General features: G+C 43.6%; 1 protein-coding gene across 1 annotated transcript in view; it reads right to left on the bottom strand.

Moving 5' to 3' along the window:
• The window catches only part of tnrc6c1 (trinucleotide repeat containing adaptor 6C1), a 48,754-nt gene extending 44,803 nt beyond the window's left edge, over positions 1–3,951 (bottom strand). The window contains exon 1 of the mRNA XM_042087408.1: positions 3,762–3,951. Within this exon, the coding sequence (XP_041943342.1) occupies positions 3,762–3,841 (80 nt within the window). The 5' untranslated portion in view covers positions 3,842–3,951. The remainder of the gene's footprint in view (positions 1–3,761) is intronic.
• Between the last annotated feature and the right edge of the window lie 20,167 nt (positions 3,952–24,118).

Raw genomic sequence — 24,118 nt, 5'->3', positions numbered from 1 at the left:
ATTCAGCCACTGTGACTTTCATCGCCTTGCAAAGTCACTAATGACAGCACTTTCATAAGCTTAGCCGACAATTTATTGCTCTAATAGATCACACAAAAGTCCCCCCACAAAAGCTCTCAGTCATTGCGCTCCCATATAGGCCTTTCACCATCAGTGCATTCGTCTCAATGAAATGCAAAACATGAAACGATTCAGCAGAGTAATGGGTTTAACTTAAGAAGAGACTCATGTCACAGACGGACTAAATTAGGCAGAGTGCAGGGATTAGCGCTGATGGATTGAGGGCAGGTGTTAAAGCAATCTCAATGCCTTGCCTTCAAGGAAATACCTTTATTTAAAAAAAGTTAAATTGAACCTATTGAGCAGATAAAAAAAGAGCCTTTATGAGGCCACGGTCAGTGTGTTTTTATCACAAAATATTGAATTAATGGTAAATGCAAAATCCTTCAATATGTCACTAAAAAGCTTTTCACATTCAAAATACCATTATTTTCATTTTTTTTCTCCAAGTACATCCACTTTGCTTAAAATCCTTAACAAGAACTGAACAAGTATTCTTTTCCGAGAGTTCACCGGGGACCGCGACTGCTGAGAGGGAAAGACAGGAGTGATAGATAGTGTTTCTCTTTCATACAGCTTAGATTGGCTTTGCCTTGCAGAGCTCATCCAAGGGCACCAAGCTGAAAGCGAGAGGCTGGCATTGGAATGGCACATGCCAGCTGTAGAGGTTCCAGGTCATGCCCTTCCCCCTTCCCTTTGGTGCACATCACATGCATGGGAACAGAAGGGAAACACTGTGCGGTGCTGAACGGAGACAAATCCAGGAGTCCTGCTAAAGGCTTCATGTTTTGTTAAATGTCCCCAAACAGTTATAAACAGTGGGAGGGCCATGAGAGGGCATTGAGCATGGCTGTAAGACCGCACAACCCACTGATCTCATCAGACAGGCAAGCTGATTAACGTCAAACATGATGCAAGACTCTAGTTAGTTTTCCCAGTACTAACTACAACTGCACACAGCATCCTGGCACTGTGGATCTCCCCCAAAATCACTCTACTAAACTGAGAATGGGCCCTTGCCTTTATGCCTTGCCTTACTACTATGTTTCCTACACTGAAAAATAACACAGCCAACACAAATTAGAGGCACAGCATGGGTGCTTGATAGTGACTTAAATGATCACAGTGATTTAAAAGATTGAGCAAAACGCCTTCATCTTCATCAGAACTAGTGCTAATGGAGCACCAGTTCCATCCTGCAGGGATGTTCCTTATACCTGCCTTCGCCGAATCTGCCAGAGAACAGTCCCTCAAAGAGGACCTCATTTACCTGCTACTGATACTTCCATCACATCAACCAACCAATCAGAGGCTGCAGAAAGCCTGAGCCACATGCTGTGATGGCTGTCAATTCTTTCACAGCCTGCTGGATGATACTGAAGCAGGCATGATATCAGATCGTGATTTGCTTTTAAGAGCAAGAACAAAGCTCTTCAGACATGCTTGTGACGGATGCCTGATGCCTTGCTGCTGGGGAATGCGCAGAAGACACGACCACGGAAAAAGCTTGGGGGAGGATTAAAAAAAAAAACATTGAGTGCTTATCTCTCACTGGATGCCAATAAGCACAGGGGATGTGAGACTGAGTGACTAGACTGAGTGACAGGCAAAAGCTTTAAATACTTTGGAGAGCTTGTGACTTTAGTGGTCAGCTGCTAATAAGAAAAGGGTAAGTTTCCAGGGAGCCTGCACTGTGGTGTGCAGGGTAGTCGTGAACAGAATGGAGGAATCCATTATTACCTGAGCTGTATGGTAATCAGAGCATTAAGCGGTCACTCTTCTAGCCTGCCCTCCACACCCCCTCCAATCTTTCACAAGCACAGAAAGCGCGGCCTCTTTAACAAGCAAGAGTGATGACAGGAGGTCTCTTGACCCTTATGTGGGTGAGACACAGAGAGAGAAAGAAAGAGAGAGCTCTTTTCCCTGGCTGAATTTGCCACCATGGCACATTAGCCAACCATAGGGCTGATGTTAATATGACCCTTCCTGAGTAAGCAGCACGCAAGCTTTCACCAGCCCATCCTCCCCATGTCTTTCACTGCCCCTTGGCTGTCTGCCGATGACGATAATGATACAGAGGCACACACAAACCAGTGGAGAACAGACAGGAAGAGAGGGATGGGTGATGATGACAAGGGTTGTCACTTTCAATGTAGGGGAGAGCAGCTAGGGAAATATGGACTTCTATCAGCAGTGTGTGGGGCAGTGGAAGCCCCAGCCCAGATTGGCAGGCTACAATTAAATCGCTCTGCAAAATTGCCGCGAACTGATGAACTTTAGTCCTCACTCAAGCAGGGCGTTTATGCAACTACATCATTGAAACTTCCATTTGAACATCAAATCGCCCACCGATGAATGTTTCTGTAAGTAAACTAGGGACCGGTTGCTCACGTCTCCTGACAACCCATATTGTTCATTTATTTATCGCTTTTAGTTGGATGACTAAGGGCAGTCAACCAAAAGAGTTGCCTACAGATGGTCTTATGAGTGCTCCAAGTGTACAACATGCACTGCAATTGGAATACCACTCCTACCTAGACGCCTCCAAAAATACAGATTCTGATTCTCAAATGTCGCCCGAGGTCGAGCGAGCAGTGATGTCTGGATGGATTGAATGATGTAGTCTACGTTATTCAAATGTAGACTACTGCACGCCTTTGCAACCATTCAAAATCATGTGGGTGGCTACATGTTCGCATTGTTAGCCTACTTACTTTCTCTCAATATGTGTTTATCTAGAACAAGCCCCATTCATTCGAAAATTAAGTTAACCGAACAGGATGTCAGCACTAGCGTACCCGCGATCTTGCAAATCTACTGGCGGTATGTCAATCAATGGCTACAAAATAGCCATTATTTTTCCATAACTTTGTTTTAAAAATGCATTTTTTCATAATTTATTTCCGAAACATTAGTATGTGAAAGCAACAGCATTTTGGCATACCGTGGCGAGGCACTAGGCTATATTATCAAAAAATCCTAATAACAAAGTCGCGCGGGTGCTTTAGGTGGCCTGTCCATTTCAAAGTAAACAACACGGCATAAAATCACTTCAAACTACTAGGCTACCTGCCACAGGAAAAGGCATATATGACGAATTAGCAACACTTAACAAACCCCGCCCCTAAAAATATTTTCCCAAAGCGATTATAGCCATATTTCTTACCTTATATCGAGCGCTGAGCTTTGGCAGCTAAAGGTTCAATGTGGTGCATTAATCGCACTGGAAAAAAACGGAGCTCTGCTCTTGATACCCGTAATGACAGATAAATTCGGTCGCTTGAATGTAATGCAATGAATTGCTCAAACTCACTGCAAGATTCGCATCGCTTTGAAAAGATAATGTTGACCGTTGCTTTGCTCTCCAGTGAAGGAATCCTCTTCCAAATATGTAGGTTTATTTTTGTCCCTCGCTCAGGACATAAAAAACAACAAAACACCAGTGCAAACAGTGTGAATGCTTCGACGATCGACTAACTGCTGTTTATTTCAGCAAGCCACTTATATTAACTTATCCAGCTAAAGCATTTCGGCATCGCGTCTGCAGCTATCCAATTTGGTGCACAGTAACAGGCAGTTTGAGCTTTTTTGACGTATTCACATCGAGAAAGTCGATGCACAGTTTTAAAGTGCAAAAGGATTTTTAAATCAGTACGCGAACAGATCACTTTGTAAATGCATCCAGTAAAGCAAATACTTGCAATGTCCAATGCATGAAGATTAAGGAAATTCCCAGATATCCATGAAAAATGTTGTTCACTGAATTGTTGTCATGAAGCATTTAGCGGATTCTCTTACGCAGTGCTCCAGCAGCCATTTTGTTGAAACTGACAACAAGCAGTGCAGTGCACGTCTGACTGAAGTAAAACAGGAAGTACCCCATTCCCTAACGTCACATGGCCTCCACTTACAAACAAACTGCCCCTCTAAAAAAAGACTCGCTGCTCCGCCTTTTCGTTTCCATAACAACAGCCACCCCCGCCCCCATCGCGCGCGCGCGCGTGCACCCACACGTACACACACACACACACACACCCTAATGAAAATCAGCTCTTCCTGAGCACCCATTGCGGTCCTACGCTGAGAACAAAAGGACAAAACCATAGGACAAAACGCAGTTAGCCTAATACAAATAGCATTCCAAATAAAAGGAAAAGGCAAAATAGCCTGTTTTTTAGTAATGAAGTGCTAATGTTTAGCCTACTGTTAATGAGGGAAAAACAATTGTACCCTATCACCAATAGGTGGCACAATTTCAACAATGACACTTTCATGTAGACCTACAGCATATACATGATGCCTCTATGGTTAAGAGGTTCTGTGCAGTCAGTCAGTCATAATGTTTTTGAAAGTGAAGGATAAACTGTAAAGAAACTGCTCTATCTCTGCATAATAATATTAGGCGCTACAGGGTCTTACATACCAAAACCACCAGACACAGGAACAGCTAATTTTCTTTTGTCTCTCACATTTTACAAAAGACAATTTATTTTAGACAATATATATTTTAGACAGTTATATTGTCTGTATGTTGTACTGTATATTGTCTATATGTTGTACTTGTATATTGTCTATATGTTGTACTGTATATTGTCTTTACATCAACTGTAAAGCTATTGTGTTTAACTGACTTGGCCAAATAAATCTGATTCTGATTTTATTAGTCACCATCTGTCATAGCCTTATGAGGTTTAAAGCCAAAATAATTAACTTAATTGAAAGCTTGCTCAGCACATACTGCTTGCTTGCACGCAAATACATACACACACACACACACACACACACACACATAGACAGAGAGCGAGAGAGAGAGAGACAGAGAGAGAGAGAATGTATGTTACCATAAGGGTATGTGAAAAATGATAGCCTATGGCTATGACATAAAACACACAATCACACAACCATTTCTGCCAGTCAATATTTTAGCAAACATCAAGGAAGATAAATCCGTTTCTCCGCATCCAAAGCTTATGTGTTTATCTCCTCTTTAAAAGACTAAAGCAAACATGATCAGAGCAGCAGCCAAATATTTCTCAACCCAATGAGCCCAATCTTGATCCTACTAAAGACGTCTCTCTCTCTCTTTCATTAGAACCATGCCGCGAGTGACACTCAGCCTGATTTGGTGGGTGAGATGAATAGATGGCGGCCCTATTTAAGGAGACATTTAAAAAGTGCTGCCTCAGAGATTAGGCCTGGGGACAGTCCTTCAAAAGAGGACAAATTAGAGAATGATCTACACCGAAGTCATCCGCACACGATTGGGTTAGAGATATGCGGAAAGGATATGGTCGAGTCAAAATGCAATTCTTCAGCACACACAATGATGGAGTGCATTTAGGGGCAAATGGAACAGGTTGATAGAAGACCAGTAATCTTGACCAGTTGTAATTGATCTAGCAGTGAATGGACCAGCATTTTTCATTTGCCATTTTGCTCCTTTGCAGGCACTGAGGGACATGCACGATGCAGACGGGTTAAATGTCATCGAGAGCAGACTGTGTGGCTGACAGGGGTTGTGACCCGCCCCTGAGCGATTTCATGCGAGGATGTCAACATTGATCAAGGTCAATGGGAGTCTATATGCAACACCACAACACTGGCTCATAGAGATACAAGTGAAGTCTGGTCAGGGCCAGTGTGACATCTGTCCCCAAACACACAGGGGTCAGGGGTCAGTCTGGTGATGCGGAGAGTGAATTAGTGTGTCACTGTTTGTTGTTAACGTCAAGGCATATCAACTGGAGCCCACTGCATGGATTCACATTAAGGTATACCAGGGAGGAAATAAAGTAGGAGTACACAAACACAGGCACACACATACACGGTAACGGTAGCCAGTTGGTATGATAGCTGTGCAGTATGTACGTTAAGCAAACCCTCAGGACGCCATAAGAGATGGGCTATAAGAGATGTTAGCACCAATGAGTTTTTTTCTCCCTTGCTTATACACCAAGCTCCCAATCTGAGGCGCTGCAAGTTGCAGGTTCAAGTCCGGCCGGTGAAGGACTGAGCGGTATGGGCGTTCAAACACAGCATGGTGGTACAAAAACAAACACACACACATATATGTACTACACACACGCCTGAAGACAAGGCAGCTTGTTTTTGTGTGTGTGGTGTGAGAGAGAGGTGAAGGGAGAAAAAAGGAGATAGAAGGAAGGAGTGATAGTGTGAGATAGAAAGAGAGAGAGTTTCTGGTAGCGATAGAACATTGAGGACAGTGACGGGTTGATGGGGAGGGTGATGATCCTACCCCTGAATGACAGAAGGGTGTGTGTGTGTGTGTGTGTGTGTGTGTGTGTGTGTGTGTGTGTGTGTGTGTGTGTGTGTGTGTGTGTGTGTGTGTGTGTGTGTGTGGAGGGGGGTTAACAGAGCGGCATCTCTGGGCTGCTTTAATTTCCCTGGGGTGGGGGGGTGGGAAGCATAGGCTATAACAAACAACAGCACCGCACTGGGCAAACAACACTAGAGGCCTGTCTGTCTCTGTCACACCTCCGTATCTCGGAAAGACACAAGCTGGTTGCCATGGTGTGTATGTCTCTACCAAGGCTAAAAAAGAAAGGACAATATGAAAGATTAATATAAATCAATGGACAGCAAAATATCTTGGAGTTATTGGCTATGTCCATGTATGAATTTTCAAATCAGAAACCAACCGGGAATATTTTTGTTAATCAGATCAGATCAGAACTCAAACATTTTTATGGATCCAAGGCAACCAATAATGGCCCATTTCAAAAGCAGCACATATGAGATGACGGAGCAAAACATCGACTCTCCAAAGTTTACTGTCAAAATCTAATCTGATCTCACTGAAGAGTTGAGCTGTCCATCGGTAAAGCACATCTACAGCTGGGACTGATGGACTTTGCCCTTGTTCACTGAAGTTAACTCTGTCTCCAGTGGCAGATTTGTCTCTGTTTTACAGTTTTTTTCTGATTGCTTAAGCACATTTTTTGTAACTATGGCTTTTTTTGCAAAACTTTACACACAAATAGGAAAACCTTTCACCCAATCAGCAAAACATTGTAGTTCTCTTGCAAAAGCTAACACACCTTGCTTAACTCTTCACACCTTTGTAAAAATGGTGTTTTCGTATCAAAACACAAGCCATCACAACAGTAAGCACACAATGTGCCAACTACACACTGATGGTATGAATAAAAAACACATCTGGCTTTTGCTTTCTTTGTGCACAAGGTAGACCATGTCAGTTTGAGGTCATACTTTTGTCATAGTTCTGTAAACATACATACAATGATCTAAACTTCAAGTATTGGTGTTTATTTACACACATCAAAACAAACACAAGTGTGTTTTTCCAAGTCAAAACACAAAATAGCAATTTCACTGAGACAAAACAAAAATCAGTCTACATCGGGTTGTCTCTCTGTCTACATCACATGCGATGTCCTAGTCCAAGGCACTGGGGAAAATATATACTGGAATGCCGTATCCAGGCCTGACATGACAATATCCCCACATGTACAGTAGACTGATTTTTTTGCCTGTAAAAGGGCTATTTCTTACTTTTCTTACCCTTCCTCTTCCCCCTCCTCGTTCTCCTCTTGCTCCTCCTTGTCCTCTTCCTCTAACTTCTCCTCCTTGTCCTTGTCATCCTCTCCCACTCGCTTCTTCACCTCCGCATCCTCTTCCTCCTACTTCTTCACCTCCGCATCCTCCTCCTCCTCTTCCTGCTACTTCTTCATCTCCGCGTCCTTCGGCCTCCTCTAATTCTTACTCTTCTCACTCTTCCTGCTCCCTCCATTGTACCCATTGTACATTATCTGTGGCTTATTTATAGTGCTTACATGTAGGCTGATTGCAAAGTGAACTAATTATCTAAAACAGTTTTCACATGAGAAAGTGTGCCAGAGAGAGCAAAATAGTGTAAATAATAGCCATACATGTGTATAGATTGATATAGACTGTTGATCATTTGGAAATTGAGTGTAAAGCATGAGTGTGTTTACAGTTCCGCAAAAAGAGTGCTGTGCAGTGAATTGTGCCTACAGTTGTGCAAAGTGTGTGTTACAAAATTGCAAACTAAGTGCAAAGCAGTGTTTGTGCTTTTAGTTTTGCGAACTCAGTGAGTGGTTTTGCTATAAGTATTAATAGTTTTAGAAATTGTGCTATAAGAATCACAGTTGTGTTTAAGCATTCAGAAAAAACTGTAAAAGAATGAATGCTGAAACCCTTCTTCGTTTTACTGCGTGCGTCTGTGGATGTTTAGATTTAGTACACCATGTACTGTAGGCCTAGGCCTATTAAATTTATGACTGGTTTTCATTTCTCAAATCTGCATCTGTCCAGATGGTTTGTATGTGCACACCAATGTGTGTGTGTTTGTTTGTGTGACTGTGTGTGTGTGTGTGTGTGTGTGTGTGTATGTGTGCACAACATCAAATGGCTTTAGGAATACAATTTTAAAAGCAATGTACTGCACCTTCCCAAGCAAGGTCACAGTTAGCTCAATTTTTTAACGAACACCATTTAAGTCTGACTCAAGGAAACATAATCAGAAACATTTGAGTGTTTGAAGTCAACAGGCACAGTGACCTACTTCTGAAAAACAAATTAAGGCTTGGAAATTCCCTTTATAGCTCTTAAGCCGACCAGACAGGGGGATTACGACCTTGACGCTCCCTGATCAATAGTCTCGTCTGTGGGGTAAGGTTCCTTCTCAAACACGGTCTCCCCAGAATTCCCTTGTTCATTAGAGGATATTGATACGATGTGATTAAGAGGCTGGCTAAGAGGAGGGTTGGAATTAGATTAATCAGACACGAATGGACTGCACAGATTCTCCCTGAGGTGAGAGTTGGACTCAATCATCACAAAACAAATATCTGCAAATGGATATCATCAAAGGTGCTATTAATATAACCTTGGATGGAAATTGTTAAGTGTCGAAAACGCACTAAAAAAGAAAACATAGGATGACTCAGATAAGTTCTGACTCCGATAAGTTCTGACAACATAAGTTCTCCCAAAGAGCCGTATGCAAAGATATTTTCAAGGGACTTCAAATGCTCTTTGATGCACACACCTATTCGTCTGCATGTGCCTGGGGACTGCGACCGATTAGACACACCAACGGGAAAACAGAACAGAAACTGGAGTAGATGTAAAGAGAAAGAGAGGGAGTGAGTCGGGCTGAAAGAGGAGTGTGTCGATTGTGCTGCCAGCGCACTCCTCCATACGCTCATCCTTCCTGCACATCACGGTAATGAATGCCTCCTCTCCTCCCTCTTTGACCCCCAAGGTCACAGCACCAGGGGGAGAGGAGGAGGGTCGGAGAGAGAGAGATAGAGAGGGGAGGTGGAGGGGTGAAGCTGCTGCTGCCTCTTTTCTCTCTCTCTCTCTCTCTCCTCTCTCTCTCTCTCTCTCTCTCTCTCTCTCTCTCTCTCTTCCACCTCCTGAACAGGGGTAGGTGAAAACCACATAATTTACTCCCTGAAGCAGGCATTTGGCTTGGCAAGTAATCTGAAATGTAATCAAACAGGCTCAGATGTGATGTGCTCTCAGCTAGATGCTAAGAAGGTGAGAGAGAGAGAGAGAGTGAGAGAGAACAGAAAATGAGTGAAAGCACAAATGCAGAATGCTAGGAAGAATGTCACGCACCACCACCCTCACACACAGCGAGTGCAGCACATGCTCACTGCAACACTGCACACATTCACCAACACATTTCCATGGTGTATACTTCTGCATGTTCAGTCATGTATATGAAATAAATATATCAAAATATATTTATTTCATATGATTATTTGATATAAAATATATCAAAATACCTTTGCATAAACCCTAGTACGCCATTGTGAATTCACTAATTAATAGCAAACAAACACAGTGGATGTCAGCAATGATTAGCTATCATTTTCTAATCTTAAATAGTCTTTTTCATATTAATCTTACATCTCATACTGTCTTTGTATAGAAAGGCCTTTGACCATGGCACCAGAGCCACATTTGAATACAAATCACCAACTCTCCTGACCGATTTCCCTGTAGGTCCAAGGCATGGGCGTAGATTTAGGGTGGGACGCTAAGGACTAGTCCTAATCAAAATTTTAAGATGACAAAATGGTCCCCACCAATATTTTAGCGAACTTATTTGTACTGCTGATCATTCCGACAGCCAGCACGACAATACAAGAAACGTCAGGGTTATCTGACACGCAGGCTACACGCATGAAGAATGCCAATGCACAGGCTACTTTGCAGTGGCAGTCAAGCGAGCAGGTGTGTCAACGACAACGGTAAGTTGCAGGGCTGTCTGCCAATACATACCCCATAAAAGGCCAAAGAAAACATTGTGATATTCCCTTTGCCCTTCAGCATGTACATGTTTGCCCCTTTTTGTGATTTGTAGATCAGCTATGCCACCCAAGAAGAAGAAAGGGGACATACAAAGCTTTTTCATTATGCAGAGTCAAAGTAGGCAAACTAGCCATACAATCTGGCGACTAGTAACCAGGCTTTCAAATTCGGATTTTAGCCTACTGTGTAAAATAACATTAGCTGTTAGGATTACCCAGGATCTTGTCACAGCTAAACCTAGCTTCTGCAATCTTTCAACCAAAGTTAGGAGTCATGTTGAATATGGGCGTGCCGTACGGAGAGTCGCATAGGCCAGTGTTTCTCAAAGTGTGGTCCGCAAGCTATCCCAAGTGGTCCGCGAGCAGACGTGGTAGAATATAATATAGATGAGTTGTTTGCAATATTGAACCAACTTGTATGTAAATTCAAACAGTTCTGCAACATGCCTATGTATACTACGCCAGTTTAAATCATATGAATCCTCTGACACAATAAGCAAGGTGAGGCCTATTGTGTAATATACTGTTGAAGTACGTCTACTCTTCTTTTTTTTTTTAGCTAGGTGGTCCGTGAGGTTTTTTTTTATTGGTTAAGTGGTCCTTGGTCTGAAAAAATTTGAGAAACACTGGCATAGGCTATAGCACAGAAAAGAAGCCACTAGGCTGCCAATCTTGCAGTGTATTTGTGAATGTAGCCTGCACAATGCAAAGAAATAAAAGATAAACTAAGTGCATTTCCATAGAAATAAAAAAAAACATTGCGAGACACCAGATATTTCTTCTATGATCTCCATACCTGTCAACATTTAGCTTTCCAAAAACGGGAGATTTTTTTTCGGGGGGGGGGGGGGGGGTCTGTGTTTGCATATTTAATACGTTTTATACACGTGTTTCAACACTACATTTCGGTCGTTGCTTTTACCTTACCATTACCTTACGCATGACAGTTATGTATCTAATAAAATACCTAATAGGCCTATCCTCATTTTTAATGTATCGAAATAAAATACTGTATTTTTGTATTTAGAAAATACTCAAAGTACTTTTTTCAAGGAAGTATGAAAGCACTGCAAAAAAGCTTTTTTTTATCCCAAACATTGAGCCTATAAACTATACAGTAAAAAACAATACAATTTGGCCCCTGTCATGCCATTTTGGATATACCGTATGCAAGTTCATGTAGTGTGATCAGAATTAAGAATAATTCAAGAATTTACATTTCCATTTAGTCATCTAGCGGATGCTTATCCAAAACGACTGACAGAGCTTTCAATTCGGCAGCCGTGGCCTTCTGGTTAGCGCTTCGGACTTGTAACCGGAGGGTTGCCGATTCGAACCCCGACCCCTCATTGCTACCCGAGCGCTGCTGTTGTTGCAGGCAGCTCACTGCGCCGGGATTAGTGTGTGCTTCACCTCACTGTGTGCTGAGTGTTTCACTAATTCACGGATTGGGATAAATGCAGATATTATATTTAATTAAATGCAGAGATTAAAATATACTTATACTTACAATTAACCACATTATAATCAATAGGCCAAAATCATAATTGTGTATCTGTGCCGAATTTCGTAATTCAAGTCCAGTGTAGAACTGAATAAGAAAATCATAAGGCTGTATACTGTATCTTGAACTTCCAGTATGTGAGAAACTTGACTTGCCTTAATATCTCCAACCTCAAGTATGCAGCTAATAAGGAAATAGAATTGTTATTTAATTAAACAAGGTGAACTTCTCCCCACTGTCCAATGCAGAAAAGGATGCTACAAGGAAGGGAATTCAAACACACTCAACACCTTACCATCTATTGATGTCATTGTGGTTCATTGAGATATCTGACATTTTTTCTGTTAATTGGCTTGGATACAAAAGGACATTGTTGCCTTTGTCGGTGTCCTTATGTGAACTTGCACAGGTAACCTTGCTCATCTTTACTTGCGTACGACTTCACACCAGTGATTCAGGGCAGCCGTGGCCTACTGGTTAGCGCTTCGGACTTGTGACCGGCAGGTTGCCGGTTCAAACCCCGATCAGTAGGCACAGTTGAAGTGCCCTTGAGCAAGGCACCTAACCCCGATCAGTAGGCACGGCTGAAGTGCCCTTGAGCAAGGCACCTAACCCCTCACTGCTCCTTGAGTGCCGCTGTTGTTGCAGGCAGCTCACTGCGCCGTGATTAGTGGGTACCTCACTGTGTGCTGAGTGTGTTTCAATTCACAGATTGGGATAAATGCAGAGACCAAATTTCCCTCACGGGATCAAAAGAGTATTTATACTTATACTTATACTTCAGACCAGAGCTGATGCTTCAGCAAAGGCCGTCACTGAAAAGCTGTGAATGTCATTGAACACAGCTGTTCTCACATTAGCTGATTGCGATAAACAATAACCATTGTTGCCTAATTACCAATTATTCATTATGTGTTTTTCACATATAGTATTTTGCAGTATTTTTTAAATACAAAAATACACACCAATAAAGTATTTTGATACAAAATACAGAGCCATTTCCTTCAACCCAATAAAATAAAAATGACAAAATACTATTTTGTATTTGAAATACATATTACATGTTTCAGAAATCTTGACATGTCTAAGTTTTGGGTTGCAATATACAGGTAGTGGGCTCTCTGTTAATTTTAATGAGTAGGCCTAAGCCTAAAGTTACAGCATTTCTATCACAATTGACCAGACTTTGACCTTTGGTCTACTTTTAACAAAATTCTGGCTATGATTGTTCCTTGTATTGCATCATGAGCCATCACTGTGCCTATTGCATTCTACTGTTGTTAGCCTTAAGCCTAGCTCAGTCATTATGTTATACCACATCGCCCTCCATTAGAAGTGCAATGAGCTGCATTGAGCATAATAAACTGCATTTAGAATTCCAAATTCATATTTCTAGATATTTTGGTGAAAGTAACTCAAAAGTAATACAATAGTAGTGTAATGCCTTACAATTCAGATACATATTATAATGTAACAAATTACTTTGAAATGACAGTAATGAGTAATACATAATACGATTTTGAAGTAACTTGCCCAACACTGATGACAACCATCACTTTCTATGTATGTCTGTGTTTGTGTTTGTGTGTGTGTGTGGAGGGTCAATCAAATTCTATGATTGCCACTGATGTGAATGATCTCACAAATCACACAAACCAAATCAAGTTTTAAAAAATCGCAAAAGTATCGAAATTGAGATTCTTCACTTAGTATTGGTATTGAAACACTAATGTTGGTATTGTGACAACAGGAGTTGGGGATGTGTCCCCACCAAAGCTGAGACCAAACCTATGCCCTTGGTCCAAGGGCACTAATAACATCAGTTAAAAATCTTCACCACCATACCCAACTGTCACTATGCTCATTCAATCTCTGCGTTCATTCCATCTCGCATGAGTCAAACCTACGGTGCCTTTACAAAATGTTCCAAGACACATCAGCACTCTTTCCGCAGCTCAACATACGCCGCACCTCTGTGTGGTTTCTAATGTCTCACCCACGGATCGTCTGCTCAGCAGGCTCATTTTTCTCAGGCAGTGCTCATGTTCATGACAGACGCCTGCCCTGCATCACGTCCACATACCCCCCTCCTCTCCTCTCTCTCTTCTCTCCTTTCCTCGGCGGCGTGCCACCCTGCCGACTGACACCACATTTATTAAACTTCTCCACTGGGCATAGAGGGTGGAGAGAGGGGGAGGCAGTGGGGGGTGGAGGGTGGAGGAGAGAAAGACAAACAAGCTCTCGCCAGTGGCTGGGTGGAGTGAGTGAGGGTGGGGGTGGAGGTGTGTGTGTGTGATGGAGAGATAGCCTGGGATGGTGATATGAATCCGTTTTCACATTTCAGAAACCAAAGCTAAAGTCAGCCGACCTTGGCTTATAGAAGAGTGGGAGGGAGGGAGGGAGAGAGAGAAGAGGGAGGGAAGGGGAAGACAGGGAGCAGACAACTGGCAGAGAACGAGTATTAATGACCTGACATAGCAGGCACAGCGGCATGACTGGTTTTGCAGTGAGAGAAAGATAGACGGACAGACACACACACACACACACACAGAGACAGAGAGAGAGGCATCCAAGGAGTGGAACACAAGCCAACATGCCTCCTGCCATGATTCTGAAACCAGATGATTCTGGATGTCACACTCTTAACAAAAGGAGGCTGAGGAGAACTTTTTCAAAAAGACGTGCCAATAGAGATCCCTCTTAAGGGTCGTTCACACCAAGAACGGTAACTATAATGATAACATGACATGAAGAACGATATAATTGGGGATCATCCTTGTGTTAATGAATGTCACGGTTAAAATCCGATGGGTTCTGATTGGCTATTAGCTTTTAACATTCTGAAAATCGCTCTGAAAGTGATCCCCAACGATATCATCCTTGGTGTGAATGGGCCTTTACACGCGCAATTTTATTCACGCTGCTAGGCAGCCCGGATTCCATGGACTTCGTTTTCACCTCAACGAAGGAACCAATCACAGAACGGAGGGGGGACAGCAAGACGATGACACACCGAAGCGGTTATGAGCTACATACAGACGCATATGATAGACATTAGTAGCGCCCAATAAATGGCTCTGGGCATTCGTAAATCACGTTTCAAATTCGAGAAAATGAATGTGTAGTTCCCAGACCCCATCTCAATGAGAGGAGGTTTGGCGTTAGCCAAGCTAATGAATGACTACATTCCCACATAAACTATAACGATAACGACATGAAGAACGATATCGTTGAGGATCACTTTTTGAGCGATTTTGATAACGATAAAAAGCTAACAGCCAATCAGAACCCATCACATTCATTAACACAAGGAGAGACTTTGCTTATCGTTGGTCAGTTGGTTATAGTTATCGTTATAGTTATCGTTCTAAGTGTGAACAGCCCTTTATCATTGGTCAGTGTGGACGCTTTTATCGTTATGGTTATAGTTATCGTTATAATTGTTGTTCCGGATGTGAACGGCCCTTTTTCTATTTAGGCATCACAACTGAAGTGATTAAGCTAGCATCAAACAATGATGGTCTGTTTTTATTATTTTTGCAAAGGTCTGTTACAGTAGAAAAACGCCATCAGATATAAAGCCATAACATCATTAACCACCAAAGAGAATGAACCTGCAGGGCACATTCTTATGGGTGAGCTGCACTGATTATATGAGAACACAAACGCATTTATAATTCATATGCTAATATTACAGATGGCTTAATTATTCAGTGAGTATTAATTACCTTTCACAGGGCCTTTGTGTGTCATATTAGGGTTAGATAAGTAATGTGCTGTGCCACTGGCGCAGTGTGAAGCCTGCATGGCCAGGAGGCTGGTGTTGGTTCCTCCTGTAGCCAGTGCGACATAGACAACGTCCCATCAGTGGGTGAGCAGGTGACTGATGAGGGGAAATGGGGTGGGGGAAGGGGGGGAAGGGCGGATAGTGTGTTGGTGTGAAAGGTGACATTGTATAAAAGCACCTGTACAGGTATAATAGAGTATGACCAATTGGGAGATGGACAGGCAAATGTATTTGTTTGTGCGTGTTTGTGTGTGTGCGCACGTGTGTTTGTGTGTGTGTGCGTGTGTTTGTGTGTATGCTTGTCGGACAGAGACAGCTGACAGAGACAGAGACGAGCAGAAGAGGAGCCTATAGAGTTCCTCTGAGCTGACAGCAGAGACACTGGAGTTGCACTCTCAATCCTGAGCCGAGCCAAGTCTCCCGGCAAGCAGCAGGTCATTTGCAGTGGAGCTCTCGCCCACTTAGGTGTACGCGGCGACCGCCTGCGTCTGCTCCAGCCTCCTCCCCTGCCCGTCAGCCCTGCTGCCACTGCTCTCCACTCCTCTGAGCTCTGCAGTGCAGCCCACACTCTGCCACAGAGCCATGAATCATTCATGTAGCTCTATAATCCCCCAGGCACTCTCCCACGAGACAATCGCCAGTGACAAAGGGAGGGAGAGAGAGAGAGCGAGAGAGAAGGAAAGAGAGAGAGAGAGAGAGAAAGCAAGAAAGAGAGGGAAAAGACAGTATGACATATTGGAGAGCAGGGAATACAATACAACAGAGATTTTAAAGTAGAAAAGTGTGGGGGAAAAAAAATAAGAGTTAAAGAATGACATGAATGTAACCCAAACCTTTATTTTGTGATGATGAATATCTACATTAAAATTGGTGTCTGTCGTTTTTGCACCACCAACTCTGTGCTACTGTGACCGATAAAACATGACCTTACCACTCTTTCCACTGTCATGGTCCATCCTAGATGCTGCAGCCTGGGTTTCTGTTTGTATGCATTGTAAATCAGGGAAGACAGGAAAGGCAGAGTGGCATCTGTGGTGAAGGATGGCATAGCTGTTCTTTTGATAGGGTGAAGAGCACCAATGCACAACACATCTCATCGCGTATACTCCTACACATTACAAACAAGTCTCACACACTTACATTTACACATACACTTACATAGCCACACACACAGGCGCGCACGTGTGCACACACACACACATAAACACTCGCACGCACACACACTCACATGCACAGACACACATACTCACACGCACACACAGTCAAACAATGGAGAGGCACACTTCTGAAGAATTTATGATAACCTAACCTGGAGAATGGCAGGCAGACAACCCATCCAAGACAGCCACAATCCCCAAGACTGCTCCTACACAGCAATTAGGCTGAGTTAACAGAGCCAGTTATCAGTGGAAAACAACGACAGACAACCATGCCCAGTGCTGAGACTTGGCACCAGGGCCAACCAGCCTTGGTATGTCCTGTGCCAACAACCAGTGGGGGAAGCCATACTTTCATACCCCCAGACTAGCCTCCCTGTGCCAAGTAAGCGCCCCAGGAAAGGCAATCCAGGCCAAGAAATATTGACTAAAATACCATCACAGTGGCTAAAATGAATTCATTATGACTATACCTCAGAGACAAAGGACATTCAATAGCTGTTTTCAACCATATCTTACTATCTCATTGTGACGAGTACATGGCGTCCTCATTAGCTTGGTCTGCTCATCTGCACCTTTAATTGATTAATTGTTAGAACACCTGGTGTCCAGGGTGTCTTTAAAGGCACCCTGATGCACTGTGGGTTAGAGAGCGGGCGTAGGGTTGTTGGTGGCAGCAGCAGACCTGAGTCTGGGTTTTGTTAGGTTTTGGTATTTCTTTTCTTTCATTTATTTAGCACCACTACATTTACTCAGTGCATCCATACATTGCCTACACCAGGGATTCCCAAACTGTGGTACGCTGAGCTGCCACTAGGGGGTACGCGAGATGAAAAGGGCAATGGTGGAAAGGAGTTAAAAATGATTAATTAATTAATAATCTAATTAATTCATAAATAATACATACTTTTGAATCGGGTTATAATAATATGGAAATGTGAAATTAAAGGAAATCATTTGTAAACTCTATAATAGGCTATGTATTCATTAAAATATAAGCTACACACAATACACGTGATTTCCTGCGGGCAGCCAGAATATCTGGCGCGTTAGTTTTGTTGAAGTATAGGCAGAGACTTTCTAATGTGGAGACACAGCACTCAAAAAATACTCCATAGAAATGCATGGGGCTAGTTTGTCACGCCAATATGGCCGTTGTCTACACATATCCCACCCCTTCCTCGGCAAAACGTCAACATGTGAATACATTGAGCCAATCATATGGTGTGTTGTGAAGACATCGTGCCAATCATGTGTTGTGATCTCACCGATGGAGCAAGATTGGTGTCGTGAAGCCTTGCGCACGCGCAGTTCGACCCAAAGACTGTGCCCGATGAAAGTCGCCACAATATTCCGTACAGTCTGCCGCCTCTGGTTTGGCGCGGTATTGCACGGTATTGCACTTACGATCAGATGATTTAGCAATACGATGTCCAATAGACTTCCTGTATACCTCATTTGAAAGAGGAGGTTCTTGTCTACAAAATAAGCCCTGATTGGGTTATCTCCGAACATTGTGACCAATCCTATGGGTGATTTATTAACACGAGTCTCTGATCTTCTCTGATTTCGCCAAATTTGTCCCTTAACAGTATTCCGTACACCACTTCGCGAAACAGTAACAGTGTTCCGTACACCGCTTTTGGGTACGATTTAAACACACATTTTACACTGTATAACGTATATTTAAATTGTTTGATGTTGGTAGATTATGTAGTTAATGGATATATCTGTTGATCAATACGTGGTAAGGATTATTTTAAGATTTATCTTAGATGTAGCTTAGCCGTACCAGCAAGTCATTTGGTACATTGTTCTTCTCTGTAGCCTTCTCCTTGAATAAGTCAATGGAAACTCCACAAGTCATTGCAAGTGCGGCAGTGACCACTTTTATTATTAAAAACACTAAGTGCATCAAGTGTTCCGTACAGTGCTCCCTGCCATAGGGAAACGTTCATTTCGTGGGTAACAGTAATCCGTACAGTTAACCTTTTACGATCAAATGCAATTAATTATTTCCAGGTCAATAAAAACTATAAATACCTCTGACAACCTTGTCTTGTCCTCTTTGATCTCTGACCGTGGAGAGTATCTGTTGACCAGCAAACAAAGCAACTACCGAGTAAGTATATCAACACACACAGCATATTTTAGCGATACCGGAAGAATATAGTTAGAATTTCAACGTTGCTTTAATATTAATGAAGGGTGCAAAAGTGATGTAGAATAAATGTTGCAGTGCGACGTTGATTCAATTATTTTAACGTTGACAAAGTAATTGTTAGCTGGCTGCAGAATGAGCAGTCATCAACACCAACTGAAAGCCCCGTTTTTCAGGTACAGTAGTCTTGCATTGCATACTCTGAATTACATTTTCCAAAGGCCAGCTTTCATGCTTGTCACAACTTCAGAACGGCTTGACGCACATGCTTCAAATTTGGTGTGAACATTTGTATGGACTCAATGATGAAGTCAAATGTCAAGGCCAAACCCACCTTGAGTGTGATATCTCAAGAATGCCTGACGCACAAGGTTTTTTGGTACAAGGGTTTGTATGAACGCAAAGATTAAGTGATTCAATGTTTTTTTTTCAGGAATCTCCCCACCATTAACCCAGCAGCTTTCCATCCACTATTGTAATTCCTCTGGCATTACATTTCTAGTTAAACACGATGCCTGGAATCCGTCAATAGAATGTGTTACTTTTTTATGTGTTGGATGGTGGGGGTACGCGAGCTGAGTCTGGATGTAGAAGGTGGTCCGCGGGGAAAAAAGTTTGGGAACCGCTGGCCTACACCACTGACTCTACTGACATATTCAGGGTTTCTAATTATTTTTGGGTTTGTTATGTTAAACGCTCTCAATAAATTATTGTTAAACCTTCTCTGCGGTGTGGCGTGTGCCCTTGTTTTTGTCTCGTCCTCGAGCCAGGACGTTACACTCATGAAGAGGCTGAACAAGTTGAGGATGACAGACAGGGGGAGAGGCGGCGCCGTAGGACACTCTGGGAGTATCCGGCATTCAATCAGCAACTCTACACTGGTATCTGTCAGGGACTTCACACAGTTGCCCATCCCCAGAGGACATGTTGCTCAACAGTGAGAGTGGCAAGCCCAACTCCCCACGGGCTCTCTCAAAGCAGTCTGCTATCACAGGGCAGGGGACTTTGGTAGACAGTCATGATGATTATGACCAGGCTGCATACCACTAACATGTGAGTGTACGTAGGGGTAAAATGCTAGGTACTTTCAAGGGTGTAGGACGCAACTGGTGGCACCACCCTTGATTGCCACTTTACAGTAAATCTACTGCACTGCACCCACAATGGAAAGTACCAGAAACAGATGGGAAAAGGGTAGAATGTGCTTTTTCTTTCCCCTTCATTTCTTGAGGATTTTCACCTTAATCACGACTTTTATGAACAATTCAGCCACATGTACAGGCCCAGTGCCCTATGGCCCTGATGGATTGCTGATTTAGAGTGCAGATACAGGACGTCCCTTGAAGCATTAGAGACCCCCCCCCCCCCCCCCCACACACACACACACACACACACATACACACACATTCCTGGGGATGAGAGAGCGAAACAGGGCAAAGACCTACAGGAGGGAGGTGAGAGGAGACAAGAGTAGCAGAGTCCATCAGAGTCAATCATTTAGCTGAGAGAGCAATCAAACAATTATAAAGAGTGCATACATATGATCTAAACACATACAAATGATGATGAGTAAACACCAGTCTGCTTGAAACAATCAAGCATCGGCCTCCAAAGCAGCAATTGTGCTATTTAGCAAGTGGCAATTAATGTTCAAGCGATGGACATTAATTACAGCTGTGGGCTACTATCATCTCCTGGGTGCCCACGTCTAACCTTCCGTGATGGTCTTATCAGCATTAACACAGCTGCAGTGTCTAAAAGGACAATGTGCTTTCACTGTTGACATCATTTGCCTAGAAATCAGGAAGTGAGACAGAGGTGCCGTGGAGAGCCAGTGGAGTGGAAATTGCATGCCTCTCAGTGGAGTCTCAGTGACAGGTGAGCTACACCAGAGGTGAAGGGAAGGAAGCCTCTAAATAACAAAAAAGATACCCACCACACCCATAACAATGCCTAATAACAGCCAGACCACCAGTGTGTGTTAGAAAAGAACTCTGGGTGATATTTCCTCTATTTGGCTCTTCATTTGAACTCCACTCACACACAAGGAAGGCCTGCTGGTCTGAATGCTGTACCTGCTCCATGCCAATTTAAAGATACCCAGAAGATGCCCTGCGACAGCCAGCCTCCCGGTGACATGCAATCACAGTCCTCCACTCCACTCTGGCTCTCAGCCTGGAAAGAAGATGCTCTGTGTATGTCTGTGTGAGTGTGAGTGTGTGTGTGTGTGCGTGAAGAGTGTGTGTGCTGCTGTACAAAGAGTGTGTGCGGGAAACGCAGGACTGGTCTGCGGTGTGTGAAGAGATTTGGGAGGAGAAAATAAATCCTAGCAGGGCATGAGTGCATAAGCTGAGAGAGAGAGAGAGAGAGAGAGAGAGGGTTGGTTGGATGGAGAGAGAGAGAGAGAGAGAGAGAGAGAGGGTTGGTTGGTTGGAGAGAGAGAGAGAGAGAGAGAGAGAGGGTTGGTTGGTTGGAGAGAGAGAGAGAGAGAGAGAGAGAGGGTTGGTTGGAGAGAGAGAGAGAGAGAGAGGGTTGGTTGGTTGGAGAGAGAGAGAGAGAGAGAGAGAGAGAGAGAGAGAGAGAGAGAGAGAGGGTTGGTTGGTTGGAGAGAGAGAGAGAGAGAGAGAGAGAGAGAGAGAGAGAGAGAGAGAGAGAGAGAGAGGGTTGGTTGGAGAGAGAGAGAGAGAGAGAGAGAGAGAGGGTTGGTTGGAGAGAGAGAGAGAGAGAGAAGCCCCAATTCGAGGTGCAGTTGTCTAGCAACGGGGTGAGAGAGGTGCAGGGGTGGTGAAGAGGGGGCAAGGCAGAGAGAAGGAATATGGGGCTGAGAGAGCGAGTGAGAGGTGCAGGGGTGGTGAAGAGGGGGCAAGGCAGAGAGAAGGAATATGGGGCTGAGAGAGCGAGTGAGAGGTGGGGGGAGAGAGTGTGAATGAAAGAGTGAATGAGCAGAAGTTCAGAGAGCAGCGGCTGATCGCTTATAATCTCTGCCTTCCCTCCACCTCTCCCTTCATCTCGACCGCAAGGTTAATTCATCTGAGGGATTAGTGGCTGGATTGGTTTACTCAACCCGCGATTGCTCTTTTCTTGCCCACCCAAGTCTATTTCCTTTTTTATTCCTCTGAAAATGATTGTTTTCCTTTCTTCTTTTTTTTCCCCAGCCTCCTACAAAGGGTGGTTTGCGAGCCTCTAATCATTAGTCCTTTCTTTGTTGCCTGTATGAAATGTCACAGACACAAAAACAAACTGGACTGATGAATGCGGGAATGATTAATATTCATGCAGCAGATTGATGTATGTGTGTGTCAGTGAGATGCATACAGTCGCAATCTCCCATTTGCATGAGTACGCTGCCGACTGATGTGCCATACATTTTGATAGCATAGTGTGTGTGTGTGTGTGTGTGTGTGTATCTATGACTGTGTGCACCTGAGTCTATGTCTGGAAGTTAGAATATGAGTTTGTGTGTGTGTGTGTGTGTGTGTGTGTGTGTGTGTGTGTGTGTGTGTGTGTGTGCATTTGTAAGTGTGAGTATCTATGCATGCATGAGTGTGAGATTAATGGCTAGCATTTGCGCCAGCACTGTCCTCTACTCCCCTGGCTTCCAGCACGGGCTCTGGGTATGAATCACTCGCACAGTCTGCTGATCTTGGTGATTCTGCACACACACACACACACACACACACACACACACACACACACAGCAACCCCCACACAGCTAGCCACTACCACAGCAAGGAAGTATAAGACTAGAAGTATAACTATAAGAGTATAAGATATATAAGTATAAGACTAAGAGTATAAGTATAAGACTGTCTCTACTCCCAGTGAGCACCCATTCCAGTTCTCTGAATCACTCTCTAGGATTTATGGTTCTCGTGGACAGAATTAGCCATCGTCCCCAATCCCCTGGCTGTCTCCCTCTCTGCCGCTCAACACTGTCGCTGCCAATGTCAGAGTGACAAGTGATGCTGTATGTTACACTGTCACTTAGCACACACTAGTGGGTCCCCGTAGGTCACTGAGTGGGAATCCTCGCGGGCAGACAAGGGAGATGAAGTGGGTTGGATCTGGAATGTGGAGAGAGAGCAGCTGCCCCGATGATGAACACTAACGGGAACACGCACAGGCAGGCAAGGAAGCCCTCTGCAAATGTCATTTGGCACTTAATGAAGGGAGTATTGTGTGTGATAACAATGACGCTGCATGCTTCTGTATGACATTCTGCCTCCGGCTGTTGCACACACATACATGCACACACACAGACACACACACACACAGACACACATGAGTCTCCATGTTTTACTAACAATTACAATAAAATTAATCTTAGCTGAATTTTTGGTCTGACTCTTAGCTTATGTGTGTGTATGTGTATGTGTCTGTGTGTCGGTGTCGGTGTGTGTGTGTGTGTGTGTGTGAGAGAGAGATAGTAGAGGGGAGAGGGCTGTATCCCTAAAAAACATAATGTAATTACAGCCTCTCAAGATAAAAATCAATTAGCCCTGGCCGGCTAACCGCCTCTGATTTAGCGCCTGTGTAATTAGCAGCCAGACGAGAGCTGGGCGTGGAGGCGTGCGCTCGTGTGTGTGCTGTGTGTGTGTGCTGTGCTCCCCTGCTGCTTTCAAAAATGGAGGCCGAGCCCTCGTGTGGAGAGTGCAAAACATGTCCCTTCATCAGAAAACACACACACACACACACACACACACACACACACACACACACACACACACACACACACACACACACACATCTGCAGAGTTGCAGCAACAGTAGCAGCAGCAGTATGGCTGAGGGATGGGATGGAGAAGGACACAAAGGTGGAAAGCTTCAGTTCTTTTGCTGCTCAGTTTTGTCCAGGTGACATCTGTTACAGCGTTATGACAACGTTATAACAATGTAGTAACAAACACATATTCTGGCATGAAAGTCTGGTGGCAAATGCATTGTGATGGAGATTAGATGTGATAAAAAACATTGTGTTAGCACCAATGTCTGTACCACAGTAATTGGTGTCAGATTAGCATTGTGCTGATGGCCTTTTCATCTTGATCTACGTCTAGCAGCTTTTATTCATCATGCAGCCATACACATTTCCACAAGCTTGTGTTGGTGGCTGAATATGATGTG

This window comes from Alosa sapidissima, chromosome 3, assembly GCF_018492685.1.
Source record: "Alosa sapidissima isolate fAloSap1 chromosome 3, fAloSap1.pri, whole genome shotgun sequence".
In the NCBI taxonomy this organism is placed as follows: Eukaryota; Metazoa; Chordata; class Actinopteri; order Clupeiformes; family Clupeidae; genus Alosa; species Alosa sapidissima.
Note: the sequence above shows the minus strand (reverse complement) of the source record. Positions and strands in the feature narration are given on the sequence as shown.